Source organism: Strigops habroptila, chromosome 12 (genome assembly GCF_004027225.2).
Source record: "Strigops habroptila isolate Jane chromosome 12, bStrHab1.2.pri, whole genome shotgun sequence".
NCBI lineage: Eukaryota > Metazoa > Chordata > Aves > Psittaciformes > Psittacidae > Strigops > Strigops habroptila.
In genome coordinates, this window is record NC_044288.2 from 15,047,700 (window position 1) to 15,064,651 (window position 16,952).

The 16,952-nt window shown below is 42.2% G+C and overlaps 1 protein-coding gene across 2 annotated transcripts; it reads right to left on the reverse strand.

Moving 5' to 3' along the window:
* Window positions 1–4,029: 4,029 nt before the first annotated feature.
* On the reverse strand, window positions 4,030–16,733 carry LOC115615898 (T-cell immunoglobulin and mucin domain-containing protein 4-like). Of its 2 annotated transcripts, none has more exons than XM_030504606.1 (9): window positions 16,474–16,732; window positions 12,264–12,608; window positions 10,817–11,158; window positions 9,725–9,814; window positions 6,548–6,603; window positions 5,835–5,916; window positions 5,587–5,681; window positions 5,326–5,356; window positions 4,030–4,676 (listed from the first exon to the last, which is right to left on the reverse strand). In XM_030504606.1, exons 1-8 carry the CDS (start codon window positions 16,520–16,522, stop codon window positions 5,333–5,335), a joined length of 1,083 nt encoding a protein of 360 aa, XP_030360466.1. In that variant the 5' UTR covers window positions 16,523–16,732; the 3' UTR covers window positions 4,030–4,676; window positions 5,326–5,332. The 2 variants fall into 2 exon arrangements, with proteins under 2 accessions (XP_030360466.1, XP_030360467.1); XM_030504607.1 differs by having other exon boundaries at window positions 4,641–4,698; window positions 16,474–16,733.
* Window positions 16,734–16,952: the final 219 nt, after the last annotated feature.

Below are 16,952 nucleotides of genomic sequence, written 5' to 3' on the forward strand. Positions count from 1 at the left end.
TGCCAAGACCGCCACCCTTTGTCATGAACTTGATAGCAGGAAGGAAAGAATGAAGAGATGAGCTATGGGATGGCTAGAGGTTGACATTTCTTTTGCCAGGTCACTGCTGCTGCAGTGATTGCAGGAGGTTCTGTGTCTTGGGGTTTGTTCTAAATCAGCAAGAGAAACCAAAGCCATGCTGCTCCCAGCTGGGGTTAGACATTGGTGGGAAGAGGAAACCAAGAAGTGCAGGGTCACCATGGCCTCAGTAGCACAGGAAAATCGGGATGTGACTGAGACTTCAAGGACACATAAGCCAGAGCCTACACCAAGCATACTGAAAGTGTGCCTTGGAGCCAGCCATGAGCTGAGCTCCCGATTGGGATCTTCATCACGACTAGAGGAGGCTTCATTTCTTCTGCTTGGTGGCAGAAAATCTGCAACACCTTTACAGCCTCTTCTATTCTCTCCAGTCGTTTCTCTGTTCTGTCTCTGTAGCTCAATTTTGCCCTCTGCTGTCACGGCTGCGGCAGCACGTCCCGTTTCCTCTTCCTACAAGGCTAAAATTTTCCACTTTTTCATGCATTCATCTCACACCGTGCGGTTATCTCTGTTCTTTCCCAAAGCCCCATGATGGTATTTATTCTTATTTCTAATTTCCTATGTACTCAGCCACATTCTTCCCTTCTGCTTGCTCTTTCTTAAGCTCCAATTAGACTCCACCTTTGGAACCCAGAGATTTATTTATATTAACCTTAAAAAATGCCTAGAAAAGCACATTAAAGCTAAGAAAAAAACCTGGAAACATAATGAAATGTGCTGCTGAGATGGAAAGGGATCATCAGAGCAGTCAGCTCCAATAAAGCTTATTAAGAAACGTCTCATTAATCTCAAAACAATATTTAATTTATTACGCTGGTTTCTCTGTAAGAGATTTGTATTCCTAACTCAATGCTTGCCTTTTGCTTTCTCCCAGTACTTCCTCCTGTTTTCTCATTACCCAGTCCCAAATTATCCAGATCTCCCTTTTTAATTGCTTTTCTGTACCTCCTCCATACTAATCGGGTAGTTCAGTCATTATCTCTTCATGTCAGACCTCCTTTACCCATTTTTAATCACTCTTTTTGATACAGACAATTGTCCACGAAGTACTGAGGTCCAGTAAAAATTATTACTTGGACCAAAACCTAAATCCTTTATTAATTAACCACCTCGCTCCACGGAGCAGAGCCAGACTCCCCAGATATAACACCAGTTAGGCTTGAGACGGACTCTGAACGAATTAAAACGTGCTTTGCTCTAGCCACAGGCTCCCAGCACAAGCCCATAAACACTGCAATAACTTCAGCAGCTCAAAGCACTGTGGAGAGACATTAAACCTGCATGATTTCAGGTCTTAGTGCTGTCAGTTTGAGAGGTGGCAGGAGACAAGGTCTGGGGGGACCGGAGCTTTGGGGAAACGCACAGCAGTTATAAAGCAAATGGCTTTGCTTGTTGGCATTTTCTAAGAGGTATGGGAGGCCAGGGTGAAGGTGTTCATGGGGAGACTTTGCAGCAAGACCTGCTTCAGTGAGTTCAACAAGCAGCAAAAAGTTGTAGCAAAGCAACTCTCGAGGAAACCTGCACCCCACAACACAACAGCACGAACCTCACAGCACTACCAGGGGCCAGGCTGCCTTTGGTCACAGTTTTTGCAGTCTGAAACACTGGCCCTATTACTGCTTTGCAGCTTATACCCTGTGTATTGCTTTAACTGGAGGCTTTTCTTGACTGCAGTGCTTTATCTTTACTCAAATGCACTGCTGCTTTGCCTTCCAAGGTAAAAGTCTTCAAAATAAAGACCAACACTTCCAGATGCCAACGACATAGTCTCTGACAGCCTTTTCTTTCTAAAAACCTGCTGCTTTCATTAAGTCTTTCTTCAGTAGACCCAGAAACTTGATCCTGAGACTTCTGTTGCTTTTGGAAAACAGCATTTCTTTTTCCTCCAGCTACATTTTAAAAAGCTTCCTTTCACCTTTCACTGAACATACTGACAGCCTGGGTCAGCTTCTCAAGAATCACTCCAATGCATTTTCATTTAAATATAACCCTCCCAGAGTCCTTGCTTCCAATTGCCACTCTAAACCCAAAACTCAGTCTCAGTAATTGGGGTGGATAAAAAGATAAATAAAAATGCTCAGCAACATAAGTTACACTTACAGCTCCCTTACAGCGTTTCTGGGCTGCATTTCCACATGGCTGAGCAGATCAAACTCACTTTGTTGGCTCTTATTTCTTCTGCCCTTGTGCAGCTCCACAGAGCAGGGCTTTCAAGTCCAGCCAGCACCACAGCAAATGTGCTAGAACCTTCCCAAGCAAGAGCCAGCCCTGCTCTGAAGAAGTCATTAGTGAAGAACTAATTAATAAGAGCAAAAGGATTGGCCCAGCCTTGCCAATTGGAAGATGCAAGATATTGCTGCCTTAATTAGCAGGTTTACTTGAGGGGAGAAAGAAAAAAAAAAAAAAAAAGCTTTATTTTAAAGGAGTACATCAAAAATTTGGGGGCTTTTCTGGGTTTCCCCCTTTTATTTCTTACATATTCATGTTGGATTCATGCTTAGAAGCAGAATTGGGTGCCAGGTCCCTGGGTTTAGCACATGCTGTGTATTGAGGCAGTGGCAGCCACATTAACCAGTGTGGGACAGACACAGGTCTCAGCTGAGCAAAGCCAGCCCGGACCCTGCAGGCCACATCCTCTGTTTGGAGACTCTCTTTTGCCTCCCACAGCACTGCCAGACCACGGATGGTGAACCCAGGCAAGCCTGAGAGGGACCCCAAAGAGGAACCTCCTCGCCTCCCACTAACCCATGGCCTGTGAGAAGATGCTGCAGAGTCAAAAAGCCTCACCGTAGCCCTGAGCATGACTAGCGGGGAAGTCCGGAGCTGCCACACAATGTTTTCTTCTGATCAAATGCTATTCCCACAATATGCTCTTATTTCAACTTGTCATTGCCCAGACATGCCATAGGAGAGACTGGTGGACTCAAGGCAATGGAGATAACAGTGTCATGGACTTGAACTTTCTCCCATGCCATTCCCATAGTTACTGCAGCAGTGGTGAGGACCCTGATAAGATACACCAAAGCTCTGCAGCATATCCCATATATGATCCCCCAGCTGCCATGGCCAGCTCCACTTTGTTAATGTCCCCAGGCTGATTACCAACTCAGTCTGTTTTTTAAAGCCTAAATCTCAATTGAGCTGAAACACAAGCAAAAGCCCCCTCAGAAATGGTGTAAATAGTGTGGTGAAATGATGGGCTTTGTTCTGCCATGCACTGCATATCTGCCCCACAGACACTCAAAGGTTCCAGTTTTCCCAGCTGAGTAGAAGACAAGGTTAGTACTGCAGAACTATTTTCTCCCCCACAACCCTTCTGTCCCACTAGAAGCAGCAGAAGGTGAATGCCAAACTTCTTTTTCTTCACTGTTTTTAGTGTTCCCGGAGCCTTTCCATGGAGGTCACAGGACGCTTTGCTGCTCAGAAACACTGAGGTGGCTTCACCCACCTCACACAGGCACCTGAAGCAACAGCCAAGTATCCAAGATGTGGCTGTGCTTGTGTTGTGCATCTCACTTGTAACATCTCTAAAAGATAAACGGGCAGACAGAGCAATGCTAAGTTGTGACTCAGTGCTGGAGCCCTATATAATGCACCCTGGGGCTGCAAGGTGCAGTTTTGCATTGCCAGCAGACTCCACCACAAGAGCTGCTGGATTTTGCAGGTCATTGTTGTGAGGACCAAAAGGTAACTCCAAACAAAAGACTGGGAACCCCTATGCACATTGATGGGAGAGACAAAGATTTACAAATGAGTGGTATAGAGATTTGTGGGGGTAGGGTAGAAAAATTTCTCTGCAGGTTGGTCTTCTGGGCATTTTCCCACCTCTGGAAATGCTGCAGTACTTCTTTGGAGAGCTGAGACAGCACACCAGTCATTCCAACATCTGGGGAATAACTAACTCCTGTTCAAATGCCTTAGGATGTAGCATAATAAATACAATCGCTAGCAGTAAATTACAAAGTTTATTAACATAGTCTCCAAGGGTCATTCAAACATGCTGAATCACAGGCAGCGCTGGTACCCCTTAAGTAATCTGCATTTTTGATTTATAGTTGCAGCATTCTTGTGGCTTAATTTTTCTCTTGATTACATAAAAGCAACAAGAATTGTATTTGCGGATTTTTTTCTTTTTTCCTTTTGTAGGCAATTTGAAGTTAGGCACCATTTCATATTATTTTTTTCTCTCTTCTTTTCCTTGCAATATAAGTTATATTCAAGGAAGAATATTAGTAAAATTGGAGAAAAACAAATTCCGTTGTGTAACATGGTAGTAGTGAGAAGGCAGATACCAGAAACACCTATGAATAATGTATAGGTGTTCTACTCAAAGAAGCTTCTGTATGCAAACTTTTAAAGGTGATACAGCATAATTTGCACAAAGGTTTTAAATTCTGTAGTTGAAGCTTGGGCCTTTGGTTTACACCCATTGATATTTTGAAGGCTCATAAGTAGCTCTCTATGTAGCATGAGACAGAACCTTTTAATTTTCCACGGCATCTACAGATGATGTAGGAACTCTTCACAGGGAAAACATGTTGTTTTCTCCTTCAGTACCACTGAAAACTTTTCCAAGGTCTTCTGCTGCTCCACGGCTGTAGTGAGAAGCACAGATCACTATGGATAGGGCAAAAGCACATTGCTGCTTCAGAAAATCCTGTCTTATATGTAACGCTGGCAAATTCCCATTGGAACAAACCAGAAGCTACTGAATCCACCGACTTCAATGATGCAGTGACTATTTTTTATTACGAGAGAATTATTTACCTTGCTTGCATTCTTCTAACAGATAGGAAAGGGCTGTTCAGATCTTATAATGACAGCTGTAGGGTAACCACCATGGGATTCAGAAGGGAGTCCTTCCAGAGCATTGAAGAACTTCAGCAGCTGGTACTTACTGTTATGTAGTGACCCCAGGTTAAGGAAGTACATAACATGCTTTATTCTTTGATCAAGTACCAGAGCATGACCCTGGTGGGGTTATTTTAAAGAAAAGAAGAGATAACTGGTTCTGATGATCAACCAGCAAAATAACTGCTCAAAAGGGATCATTGCTACATAGAAACAGTATCTGGGAACCACTGTTTGATTTTCTGGTGTTATCTGAAGCTGGCTCATAACACGACTTTGGGTCATCACCACCATAAGCCGGTACCACACCCATTACAATCAGTGGCCAATGCTTTCCTGCCTCTAAGAAAAATTACATTGCAACTTTTAATAGGAAATTACAAAATGGATTACCTTTTTATTATAAACTTCTTTGTGTGTTTACCTGGAAGCAAAATGATATTAATGTCACAATGGCAAAAGAAATCTGTAATTCTAATGAATCTGTCAAATGAGTTCAGGAGCTAAGATAGAAAGTTGCAAAATTTCTTTGGGCTAAGCAGGAAATAAAGGATTTCGTTCTGATTTAAGTAACACCAATGCCTGTCAAGAGCAATTCCAGGAAACTATGGGACCACTTTACTACAAAGCAAGAGCCAAGAAGATGAGCCAGACCTGCAACAAGTGAGTGAACAGGTTCTTTTCACAGTCTTCCTCCTGCTGCATCCCCACCAGCTCATGGTCCCTGGTCTCTTCGTGGTGACACAGTCCTGAAGTAAGGACAGCAACCCCCATAAAATGAACAGAGCGCTGTCACGGGGGCCATGGCAGATTTACCAGAAGATTAAACAGAGATACAGAAGGACATTTGCACTAGGCCAGCATTAGAAACATTAACCCATTATGTGCTTAGGGTTACTTACGTTTCCGAAACAACGAGAGCACCAATATGAAAATAATGGGCACCGCAACGAGACAGGCAATGAGAAGGACATAGATGGGAAACTGGAAGGGTGAAGACAAAAAGAGTGAAAAGGCTTTAGAAGCAAGTTTACTCCAGACCTATTCATGGAGGAGTGAGTTGCCCTAGTGGCTCTTAAATATCTGCTTTGGGCTGGAGTTGGCAATGTTTTTCTGAGCTTGCCTGTATAAAGTATGGAGAAGACACACCAGGTTGATCATGATAAACAACATGTATTACCTGATAAGTATTTAATACATCTTCTGATGCATTTGAGCCCAGATTTATCCCACTTAACATGAACTTCTTAATAAGGTGTCTAAAGAGCTTAATCAACCTCATCCTTCTCTTAATTGGAGACAGAGAAGTGTAACAACCATCCTAAGTTGCCTTTTGCCTGGTCACACCTCGAGGATGCTATCTCTGCCTCTCTTACAGAGGTGTCAGGGCAATGCGGTTTTTCTGAAGTGTCCAAGGTAGATAGATGGGATGGTCACAGGCTTTGGCTCTATCCACTGGAAAGATTAATAGATGGCTCCTGAGCTTCTAAACAGAAGTTTGAGCTACTTTTTCTAAACACTGTCACTTTAGTGTGAATACATCGAAAATCACTAACATGTCCTGCTTCCTTCTGGCCTCAAGTTAAACAGTCTTGAAACTTAGAGGAGGTTTTACCTTAGCTCCATTACCATCATGTTTCTCAGCCGTGCCATCTGAACTTGATAAAATCCCTGAAAATAACAGAGATGATAGAAATTATTACTGGCACAGTCATCTCAAGAAGTGAGGCCTTCTGTAGTTGTCAGTGCTTTAGTCAAGGAGTAATGAACTCTGGGGGAATGAGGAGGGCAAAATCTGGCCCTGAGTAGGGGAAATAAAGCACATTACAATATAAAAAGGAACAATCTGTGTCAGCCACAAATGCTATATCAGGCAGCCAATGGGAAATGTCAATCTTCATCAAGGGAAGAGGAGGCTTCCCAGGGATAGCTCATGAAGCAAGGCAATAGAAACTTGTCTGCTGTGAACGAGTTTTCACTTCTGTAAGCATGACAAGATGTCATAGAAAGCAGAGGTAGTAAACAAGGTACAAGTCTAACTGGATGAACTGCTTCAGTTTACTTGGGTCAGATTTATGTGTGATTGCAATTTCTGGTAGCTGCATTAGGACTAAAAACCACAGGAAACATCTAAATGTTCAGATAACTTACCACAAATTTAAGAAATCTCTATAAAGACGATACATTTTTTTTTTTTCTCTCTCTAGGGATATTAAGAACAATTCCGTTCTAGACTTCTAAGCTTTTGAAATTGGGATGAACAGAATGAATGCTCATTGCAGCATTCTACTGTTATCCCATGATCCTACTCTCTCACTTTTTACAGTGAATTTAAAGTCACAAAAAGTTAATCTAGGTTTGGGCCTTGGCTCATCATGATCTCGTGTTACAAAGTACAGAAGTATTTAAGTATTTGGAGCACTTGATCTGTCACAGGAAGCACCCGATGTTTAGCGGCATCTTAAAACCAGGAGTCACTCAACCGAGTGAATCAAAACCTCAGCTTACATCCTACGACAGGAAAGCTCCTATGCCTTACGTCATGCCCTAGTGTATAGAAAGACTATGATGAGCAGTGCTTTCAGAGGTTTGACAGCAGAACAGCCATGCAGCCTTCATCTGAGCAAAATGTGCCAGGGACCAGATGAGTCATTTGTGGAGGCACGTATATATGAGTGAAATTTACATGCATGAGACACCCACAATGTCACATGATGATGGGGGTGACCAAATGGTCACAAACAATCCCATTATTAAAAAAAAGGGGGGTTATTTTCCTTTCTTTTCTTTTACTTTTCAGAGTATGTCACTCAGTGAATGAGCTGATCTCCTCCAAACTTCTCAGCTCTGATCAGCTGAGTTGATTTGTCTCCACGTACCAAATAACATGTTTGCATTTTATCAAAGACATGGACAGGGCCCAGGTAGTTCGTATGCACCTGTAGCTAGAAATTTGCACTGGAGTAGAAAATGGATCATGGCTAAACACTACAGCTAAAAAAATGTATGTAATAAAACCCTATCAAGTGCTAAAAATCCCAACCCCTCAATTGAACATTGCATTTTGCCATGCACCTGTTTCATGACACTCCTCTTTTCCTCTTTCAGAAGAGAAGAGAATTGAAGTTCAGCAGAACTATCCCCAAATACACAAGAAGCACACATCTCACTCTGACATGCATGTCCCACAAGCCAAAATTAAACTTTCTGGCATCATGCTCCAGCCTGCCTGATGGGAGCAAGCATTACTTCTTACTTTCCACACTTAAAGGAGCAAGGATTCTCTTTGGGGTCTGAAGTGTGCTTGGCACCGTTGGGGTTGTTGCTGGTGGAAAAGCAGGTGAAGACAGAAGAGAAACTGAATCAGAGCCTGGTCAGGAGCAACCAGCTGCCCCAGCTAATCCAAGCTATGTGGCTAGAGTTGTGCTCGGAGGTGGAGGGTTCTCTCATCCATGGGTTTCTCCGCCAGCCACTATACTAACATCAATACAGAGCCCAGCAACAAATTAGCCTTCCCTTACATTACAAAAAGGCTAAAGTTTGTCTATTTAGTATATTATTTCACAGAATAAGAGGAGACGACTTATGGCTCTTACTAGACAGTGCTCAATCATGCTGCACCATTTTCACACATGACAGTTTGGTTCTCGGAAATAGTATGACACAAGTTTTAGCACAGGTGGGACTGCACATGACTCACATAAGCACCATATATTTTCTGCTATTGTTGCTTTTGTGGTGGCTCTTTCTAACCCACAATCACAACTTCAGTTGCCCCCAGAACCCCAGAGATAAGACCCTTTGCAAAACTTCTTATTTACAATAGTAGAATACAGGCATTATTCAGAACTGTATCAGAAAGATGACAAGTGAGACAGGTGAGAAACCCTCACAAATGCTCAAGAGACCAGTTTAGTCGCTTCTGAGAGCCCTCTCCAAGGGCATTAAAGAGCAGTTTCCTAAACTCTGCTGAAAGTCTCAAGGTCTAGCAAAAGACAAACTGCAAAAATCCAAATACTGTGATTTTTAAGAATAAAGAGATTCTTGGCACTATTTGAAACTAAAGGGACTCTCTTAACAGCCAAATATGACATGTCATCCCTGACTTTTGGCTTTCCTTTTTTTAAGTTTTCATTTGAGGGCATCTGGTGGGCAGACTATCACACCTGAATAACTTGATCCATGCTACTTTTATCCTTGACTGAGAGACATAAAGTGCAAACTCCATGTAAATTTGTTCATGTCTCAGATGACGATATGAATTTGTATACCAGTTCCTTTTCTCTTGGAGTATTGACTGATAGTTGTGGTAATTGCCTGCTGCTTTCCATCATGACCAAGGACACATGCTGAGCACTGGAAAGCTGAGCCTGCAGCCACATCTGGCTAAATATATTCAGGGAGACTCAAATCTCTCAACACTCAAGGAGGATTTAAAATGGAAAGCATAATGAGCTCACAATGGTGACAAGTCGGATATCTGAGAGTTCAGCTTGGATGGTGACAAAGACCAGTTCTTAACTTCTCTCAGACCTGAGATACCTGACAGTAGTGAATGACTCAAAATCTACTTCCTTTGGAGGCTTAAAACCATGTTTTCCTTAGCTGTTGTTACATCCTGATTTCAAACAGTTTCTGTGTGGACCCCAGATACTTCTTCCTTCCAGATGCAATGAGCAGCTATCAGTACATGTTTGGTACACTCTTAAGAACAGTCAGTACTTTTTCTTATGACAACTTCTTCATTTCTCTGAACATGCAACTTCTGAACTTGCACTGTTATCTCACTCACCTGCAGTTGGCGCCTTTTCCACTATGAGAGAATTGTCAGTGCTTTTAGTTCCCTCTGCAGTCAGAAGTGTGCTTGGGAATTCGGTAGTTGCTGAAACAAAGTGAAATATAATGCTCAGAATAGTAAAATATAATGCTTATAAAAGTATAATGCTTATAAGGATCACTGATTAGGAAGGTCTTCATATGGCATTCAGAATTGCTTGCAAAGTTCTGCATCTGCAAGGGTGAAATTCTGCACCTTGGTTTTCATGTCTGCAATTCATGCTACCCAGAAAACTGATGTACTTTACTAGCATTGCCAGCGGTTAAATGTTTAAACTGTTCAGCTGTGGATGTAATTAATTGTTGACAAGTTTAAGTGGGGTGAGTTGTTATGGCTGGAAGACAAGAGATGGTACAGAAAAGCTGTCCTTAGAGGTTCAGATCAGAAAGAACTTCAAGTGATAGAAGACCCAATGAATGTACAAAAGACACAGATGGTGTACAGACATCAATCCGTGGAAAGAAGTCACTGATGTGGATAAAGTAGCAACCAAGGAATGGTTAGAATGGTAACAGGTGACTCTGATCAACTAAGTATTAATAATAAAGGCAGCCTTCATAGGAGATGACAATGTAAGTAAGTACTCAATTTTAAGTATGTTTTGAAGTCTCACTGATGTTATTGCTCAAGCAGAACATGCTCTAAACTAACCTTTTCAGCAGACCATTTCAAATGTCTTTCCCAAATCAAGAAAAAAATCAGTGCATAGTTGAGTGAGGCTCTCTTATTCCATCCGAGGTGCAGGACTTTGCATTTATTTCTGTTCATTAAAAACGTTCATTCATGAGGTTTCCATCCTGTTATTTCTCCAGTCTGTTAAAACTCCTTTCATTGCAAGCCTAACCCTCTGCTCTCATGGCTATTCACCCCAGTTTGGCATCATCCACAACATTTGACCTGTGTTTCCTTAAACTTACTGAAATATACCCATAGGCATCTTGGAGAGAACTTCCCAGACACAAATATAAGTATCTGGAGAGTTTCTATAAGTCAGGCTTACACAGATCTCTGCTACACAGAAAATAAGAAGGGATTGGTGCTGGTTACCTGTCGTGCTTTCAGTAAGAGTGACAGACCCTTCTGAATAGAACACATACTCATATTCAATTGTCACACCAGTTTGGAAACTAGTTGGAAAATCTGGGAGAGCACTGGTTGTCACCATAGCTGCTGTCACAGCAAATGTTGGTGGAGCAATGGTCTCTGGTGTAGTCACTGTTGGAGACTCGGTGGTTGCAGGTGTTGCTTCGGGGACGGTGGTTGGCAGGAGGACAGGCGTCTCTGCTGTTGTTTGATCATCAGAGGTTGCTGGGAGAGCAAAAGTTGTTTCTCTAAAAACTTTGGGGGAAACAGGAGCCTTTCTCGTGGTGGTTGTTATCACTGGAGGGGCTGCATGGAGAAAACATAGCCAAGAGGAAAGCTAGATCAGAACATCAACAACTGACCCTAAGGAAAGCCAACCCAGAAATGAATGAAAATTGCTGCTAAAGTGGGAGAGTCACTATTTAAAAGGTTGTTTAATTAACAGAAAACATGCCCCAGCCAGAGAAATTCCCAGATTTGCCTTTTTTTTTTTTGGTAGATCTCAAACACCTCCTCCTTGACTCTCCTTAAAGAAATGGAAAGGCCAGAACTTTGTGTGGTAGAATCAAAAAACTTGCAAAGTTTGTGATTCTGCTTTTTAATGTCCTTATAAAAAGAAACAAAACCAAAGCTAAAAAAATCCCAAACCAACCAACCAACCAACCAAAAAAAGCTCAGAGCTTGATTTTCAGCTATAAGCTTCTTGCTGATCTCTTCAACAGGTCCTTTTTTGTGAAATCAGGAATAGACATGGGATTGCAGCATTTTCACCCCAGTCTCCTGTTATATCACGTACAACAGGCATACAAGAGTACTGTATACATTTGAACACCTCATAAAAATCAGAAAAAGATTTGTCTTTCTGCAGTGTGGAAAGTGGGTACCATCTTTTTGTCTGTGCTTTGCAATGCTTTTCAGACCCTTACTTTATCCTGCAGCTCAGCAAAATAACAGGAAGGAGAAAAAGTCTTTCCAGCCTCTAAGACAAAATTTCTAAACACACGAACCTCCTTATGACATGAATCAAATTAAAGCCTTTTTGGCATCGGGGTGAACCCCAAATGAAAAAAAAATGAATTTCATTCCAAGGGCTTTTCAAATAATAAATCCCTTTTTTAATTCTATCATCTTTAAAATGTGAAATACAGCTACACAATGAGAAATTAATTATTCCATTTGAAAGGCAAAAAAAAGTGTGAAACTTACAAATTTCTCATCAAAACTGCTCACTGAATGTGATTCAAATTGACAACTGGTTGTAGACCTCCCTTGGAACCCATAGAATTTAGGAAAAACACTTCTTGCCACAACAAACAAAAAAACCCACACATAACATAACCTCCAGTTTTAAACTCCTATCCAGTGGGAGGTTCCTCCCTACTGGCTGTACCATGAAGGTCCCCAGACTCACCTCTGACCACCTCCAGCTGAATGTTCTGTTTGATGTCATTGAACCAACCCGGGATCTCCACACGGCAGCAGTATGTACCTGCATCTTCTGACTGCACTTTCGCAATCGTGAGAGACACATCTCCATAGGAAACATAGCCGCGGAGACTGTATCGCTGAGAGACCCTGAAAGTCACCCTATTTCTAGTGGTGTGCAAAACTTTGTTATTGCACTTTGAATTCGGGCATGGACCTCTGCCCCAGCACATGTCGGAGATGTCCTTATGTCGTGTGACCTGGTAGAAGCAAGGCAACTTAACAGGTTGCCCTATTACTCCTGTAATGACACTTTCGGATGTGGTGTGTGCTGTGAAGGAAGAACAAGGAAAGATGAGCGTTGGCAGCCTCCGATGCGTAACTCTACCTATGCAACACAAGGCATCAGGAAAAGAAACACTCCTGCCTGCAGGCAGGCCACAGCTACTGATCTCCCTGGAGCCTGTAGCAGCTAATGGCTGGGGGCACTAGAGGCCACAGGAGCTCACAGACACTGGCTTGCTGCTGGAGGGCTGCTCACAAAACACATCAGCCACATCAGACGTGGTGAGTGAAGCTGAGGTCTGTCATTGGCAGCCCAAGTGCAAACTAGACCTGTGCAAATGGAATTTGTGAACTCTGCTCCTCTCCTAAGAGACTGTCCGAAAGTTGTTCAGCAACCTGGTGTGAAATACATCTGGTTTCCTCAGACCACCATCATCTCCTTCAAAAAAGAAATGGTGTCACAGTTGCCTTCCACCGACAGTCTCAATAGCAGAGTCCAAAAGACTTATTCATGTGTGAAATTAGGACTTAATTAAGCTGGCAGAGGAGCAGGATCTGTCTATGTTCTAGGAAAGCACATTGCTTTTTCTGTTTCTGAGCAAGCCCTTTCAACTTGCAGACAAGTGGAGCCCACTTACCTTGCAGAGTACTGTGTACATAGAAGCTTTAACTGCTAGCATTATACTGATATTAAAAAGAACATATTCATGTTTTCCTTGTGCTCTTACTCTTAACGAACAGCTTTACTTTGTGTTTAGAGCCAATATCCATCTTAGCATCTGGTTTGAACCTTTGATATGTATTGCTCCCTCTTAACTGTCTATGCAGTTCCTGGATTGCCTGCCCTAAAAGAGATTTCTTCTTCATAAAAGGCACTATGCAGAAAAGGTTTCCATACCAGAAAAGATACTTTCTGGTTTACATTCTTATAGTCTGTGTTGGTCCTCCTGCCTTGTTGCCTTTTTCCCCATGTTATCATTTACATATAGTGGAGCAGGAACTGAAGACCTGGGGAGCATCCAGTGCTAGTCCTCTGCTGCAGCAAAAGGATCATCCTTCAGATCTGACGTCTCATGGCCAGCCTGCTTACCCCAAAGAGGACTTACAGCAGTCACTGCTATTATCACCAGCTTTGGCCCTGGTTTGCCAAACATTTCTATTTTGCCAGCTGTTTGAATGACTTTCCTTTTTGGCAAGACTCCCAGATAGCAAACAGATGCTACCAACTGTGTCCATGTCTCTTTTGTTTTGTCTTTAATGGACTATTCCCCAGGTGAGGTTTTAGTCTGTGGCAGTCTGCCTCACGGCTTGTTATTGGGATGACATTTCAGCTTCATTATTGCTTATCCCATTGGCAAGATAAGCCAACTCATTCAGGTTTCCACAACTCCAAATGCTAAAAGAGTAGAGGCAGACAAAACAACATGCAATATGGTGTGAAGGGCAGAAGCTGTTGCGGTGAAATGAAGGTAGGATGTGCCAAAAAAATGAATTCCTGAATACAGGATGAGGCTTTGAAAGATGGCTGCTTGTTTTAGTCCTTGGAAAGGGTAGGATCATTTGTCTTGTTACAGCAAAACAAACAGACAAAACAGCCTATTTCAGTGATGACAGAACAAAACAGTTCATCCAGTTGACCTTGAAAGTGCCCCTTAGGGAGCAGGGGGTTAGTCACTGAGCTTCAAGTCACCCCAACAAAGATGCTGCAAAACCAAGACCAGCTTGAACTGTTCCTGGAGTTAAGGTCACTGCTGCTTAAGGAGAAATGGGCTCATCTCTATTCTTATTTCGTCCCAGTCCTGCACAGCACAAAAGCAGTTTCATTAAGCAGCCCTTTAACAAATGAAGATTTGCCTGCTCTTCTCTTTGAAAGAATCAGAGCCCTGAACTTATTAAATGAATAAATTCTTAAAAAGAAGAAGAGGACAGACACAAGGCACCAGGGAGTCTCCAGTGCAGTTTCCCACCAGTGTTGGTGCTAGAAAGTTATGGAGTTTGCAGTTTCAAATCCTCTTTTAATTTATGTGAAGATAATGTGCCTCACATCTGCCTGCACCGCAGGCTGGTAAGGAAAGCTTCAATACTGCAACAGCCTTGATTCAACAGTATGAACCTCTACAAGGACTAAATGACTACATTTTCAGTTGCAGCCTCTTCCACAGACACATTTTCCAAAAGTAATAGTAAATAGAACTGAATGAACAAGTTTTTGACATTAAGAGGTTCCTGAGGCTGTTATATTGTGACACCCTAGTCTTACTGTGAGAGGAATCCTACCCTTATCCATGGCAGTGACTCTTCTAGGCATCCAGATCTGAACCTGAGCAACAGCTATGCCTGGGTAGTCCCACTGAAGTCAACGAAGTTTGCCACTGTAAGTCCTTAATCCAAGCGAGAGAGAAATGAACTCAAGATGTTTAATATATCTTCCAAAAGAGAAAGGGACATTCATAATTGTTCAGATCATACAGACACACACATATTTATATATAGTCTCTCTTGAATCAACCCTCAGTGGCAATTGGTATTAAGCAGCAACTCAAATAATTGCTGTTGTAGTGGTCTTGTCCCCCACAGACTGGTCATTGGATGGACAAACAAATACGTCCTCCAGGCAAGACAGCTGTTTGGAAAATGGGGTTTTTTTCTTGATCTATTTCTGGAATATTTTTCCTTCTCTATACAAGATAGTCAGCATCTTTTCCCTAGCAATCCTAGTTTTTTATTTCTTCTTGAAGTTTCTGTTCTGATGAAACTGCAGAGGAAATGACTGATAAACAGGAAAGAAACATTTAAATGCCCACTGAGTCTCAAGTCTGCCCATTCTCGGTACTGAGCTGAGTTAAAGGGAAGGTAACAAAAAGCCATTCTCACCCTTCAGTAGCCGTGTGTATAAGAAAGCTTTGGAAAATAAGACCAAATGGCGGCGAGTACCTCCAGTTTACTTTGACGCTGAAGATATGGTAAGGAAAGAGAAGCTCCACTTGTGCAGCAGACACCGTGGAGGTTGTGTTACTGTGCCTCAAAAGGGCATGGATCACCCCTTACCCCTCAGCATCCCACTACTGACTGATTCTTTCCACTACTTCTCAGGTCAATTTAAGAACATCACAGTTACTGTAGATGTTATATGGAGTATTTCATACTGGCAGAGGTTAACCAATCAATATTTAGTCATCTGAGACAGAATTTCCTGAAATGCCTGAGTGATTTAAAAGCACAACTCCCATTAGGAGCTCATGTCCCTCTGGAAGCGGCTGAACCCACATTCCTGAGCCACCTCAAGCAGTTTGGAAACTTCATTGCTGGTCTCTAAACAAACATGCAGATACGTAGCCAATATCCACCACACTTGCAAGACCCAGTCTCCCACATTACTCTTCCTTGACTTCTACCCCTTTTAGGATTCAGATTTTTGATGGATGAACTGAACATTTAGGAGTAAAAGCAGAGGAATCTCCAGCTGTGCTTTCCCATCCTCAGTTCATAGCAGCAGACAACCCTCAGAGTCTCAGAGAATCCTTTCTTTATCATGTATATTCAGTCATTATTTTGCCAATATTTCAATTCTCTAGCTTGGGCTTGTGTAGTGAGGTGGACAGACCGATGAAGAAGAAAAGCCAGCAGTACACATTTAACAGAAGTAAAGAAATCAGACCATCTCGGGGGACAGGGAAACTAACCAAACCCATACACAGAGAAACCATATACATTCTTTAAAAGTAAAAAAAAATCCAAACAAAAAGAACTATTGATCAGTATTAATTCAGTAAGTTCATAAAACGTTGAAGTTCTGTATACCATTACACCCCATTTCACTGTTTTGTTTTCACAAAATGCTTGTTGCTGATTTTAATGTTGCAAAATTCTTGTTTAATGTGCAAGCACACAAAAAGCAGGTGAAGACTCACCTATAAAGCTCTGTATCATTATCCAGTGGAACAGCACAAAATAGGACATTTTAGCTGATGGAGGATCCAGGGCAGCGAGTGGAAGGAGAGAAAACTAGATCGTATACTTTCCAGAGGTGCTGAGTGAGCCCCACTGAAGTCTCATTTCTCCATTTCCAGATTTTATGTATTGCAACTGCCTCTTTCCTATGCTTCCGGACAGAATCCGGTCAAAAGAGGCGATTCTGCTGTATTCAGCATTAGTGTGGTCTCATTTTGAGTACTGTGTGCAGTTCTGGGCCCCACTCTGCATGGTACTACCACCAGAGATTTCAATATACTATTTGTTTTGCCTTATGCCCCACTACCATTCTGCAGGGCTGAGCAGCAAGAACAAGCTTTGTGCTCTTACACTCCTAAACACTTGGCTTCGTCTCCACCTGACTTTGTCTTCACTTATATTTTCTTAATCCTTCATTTCCCCCAATTTTCCCTTTTTC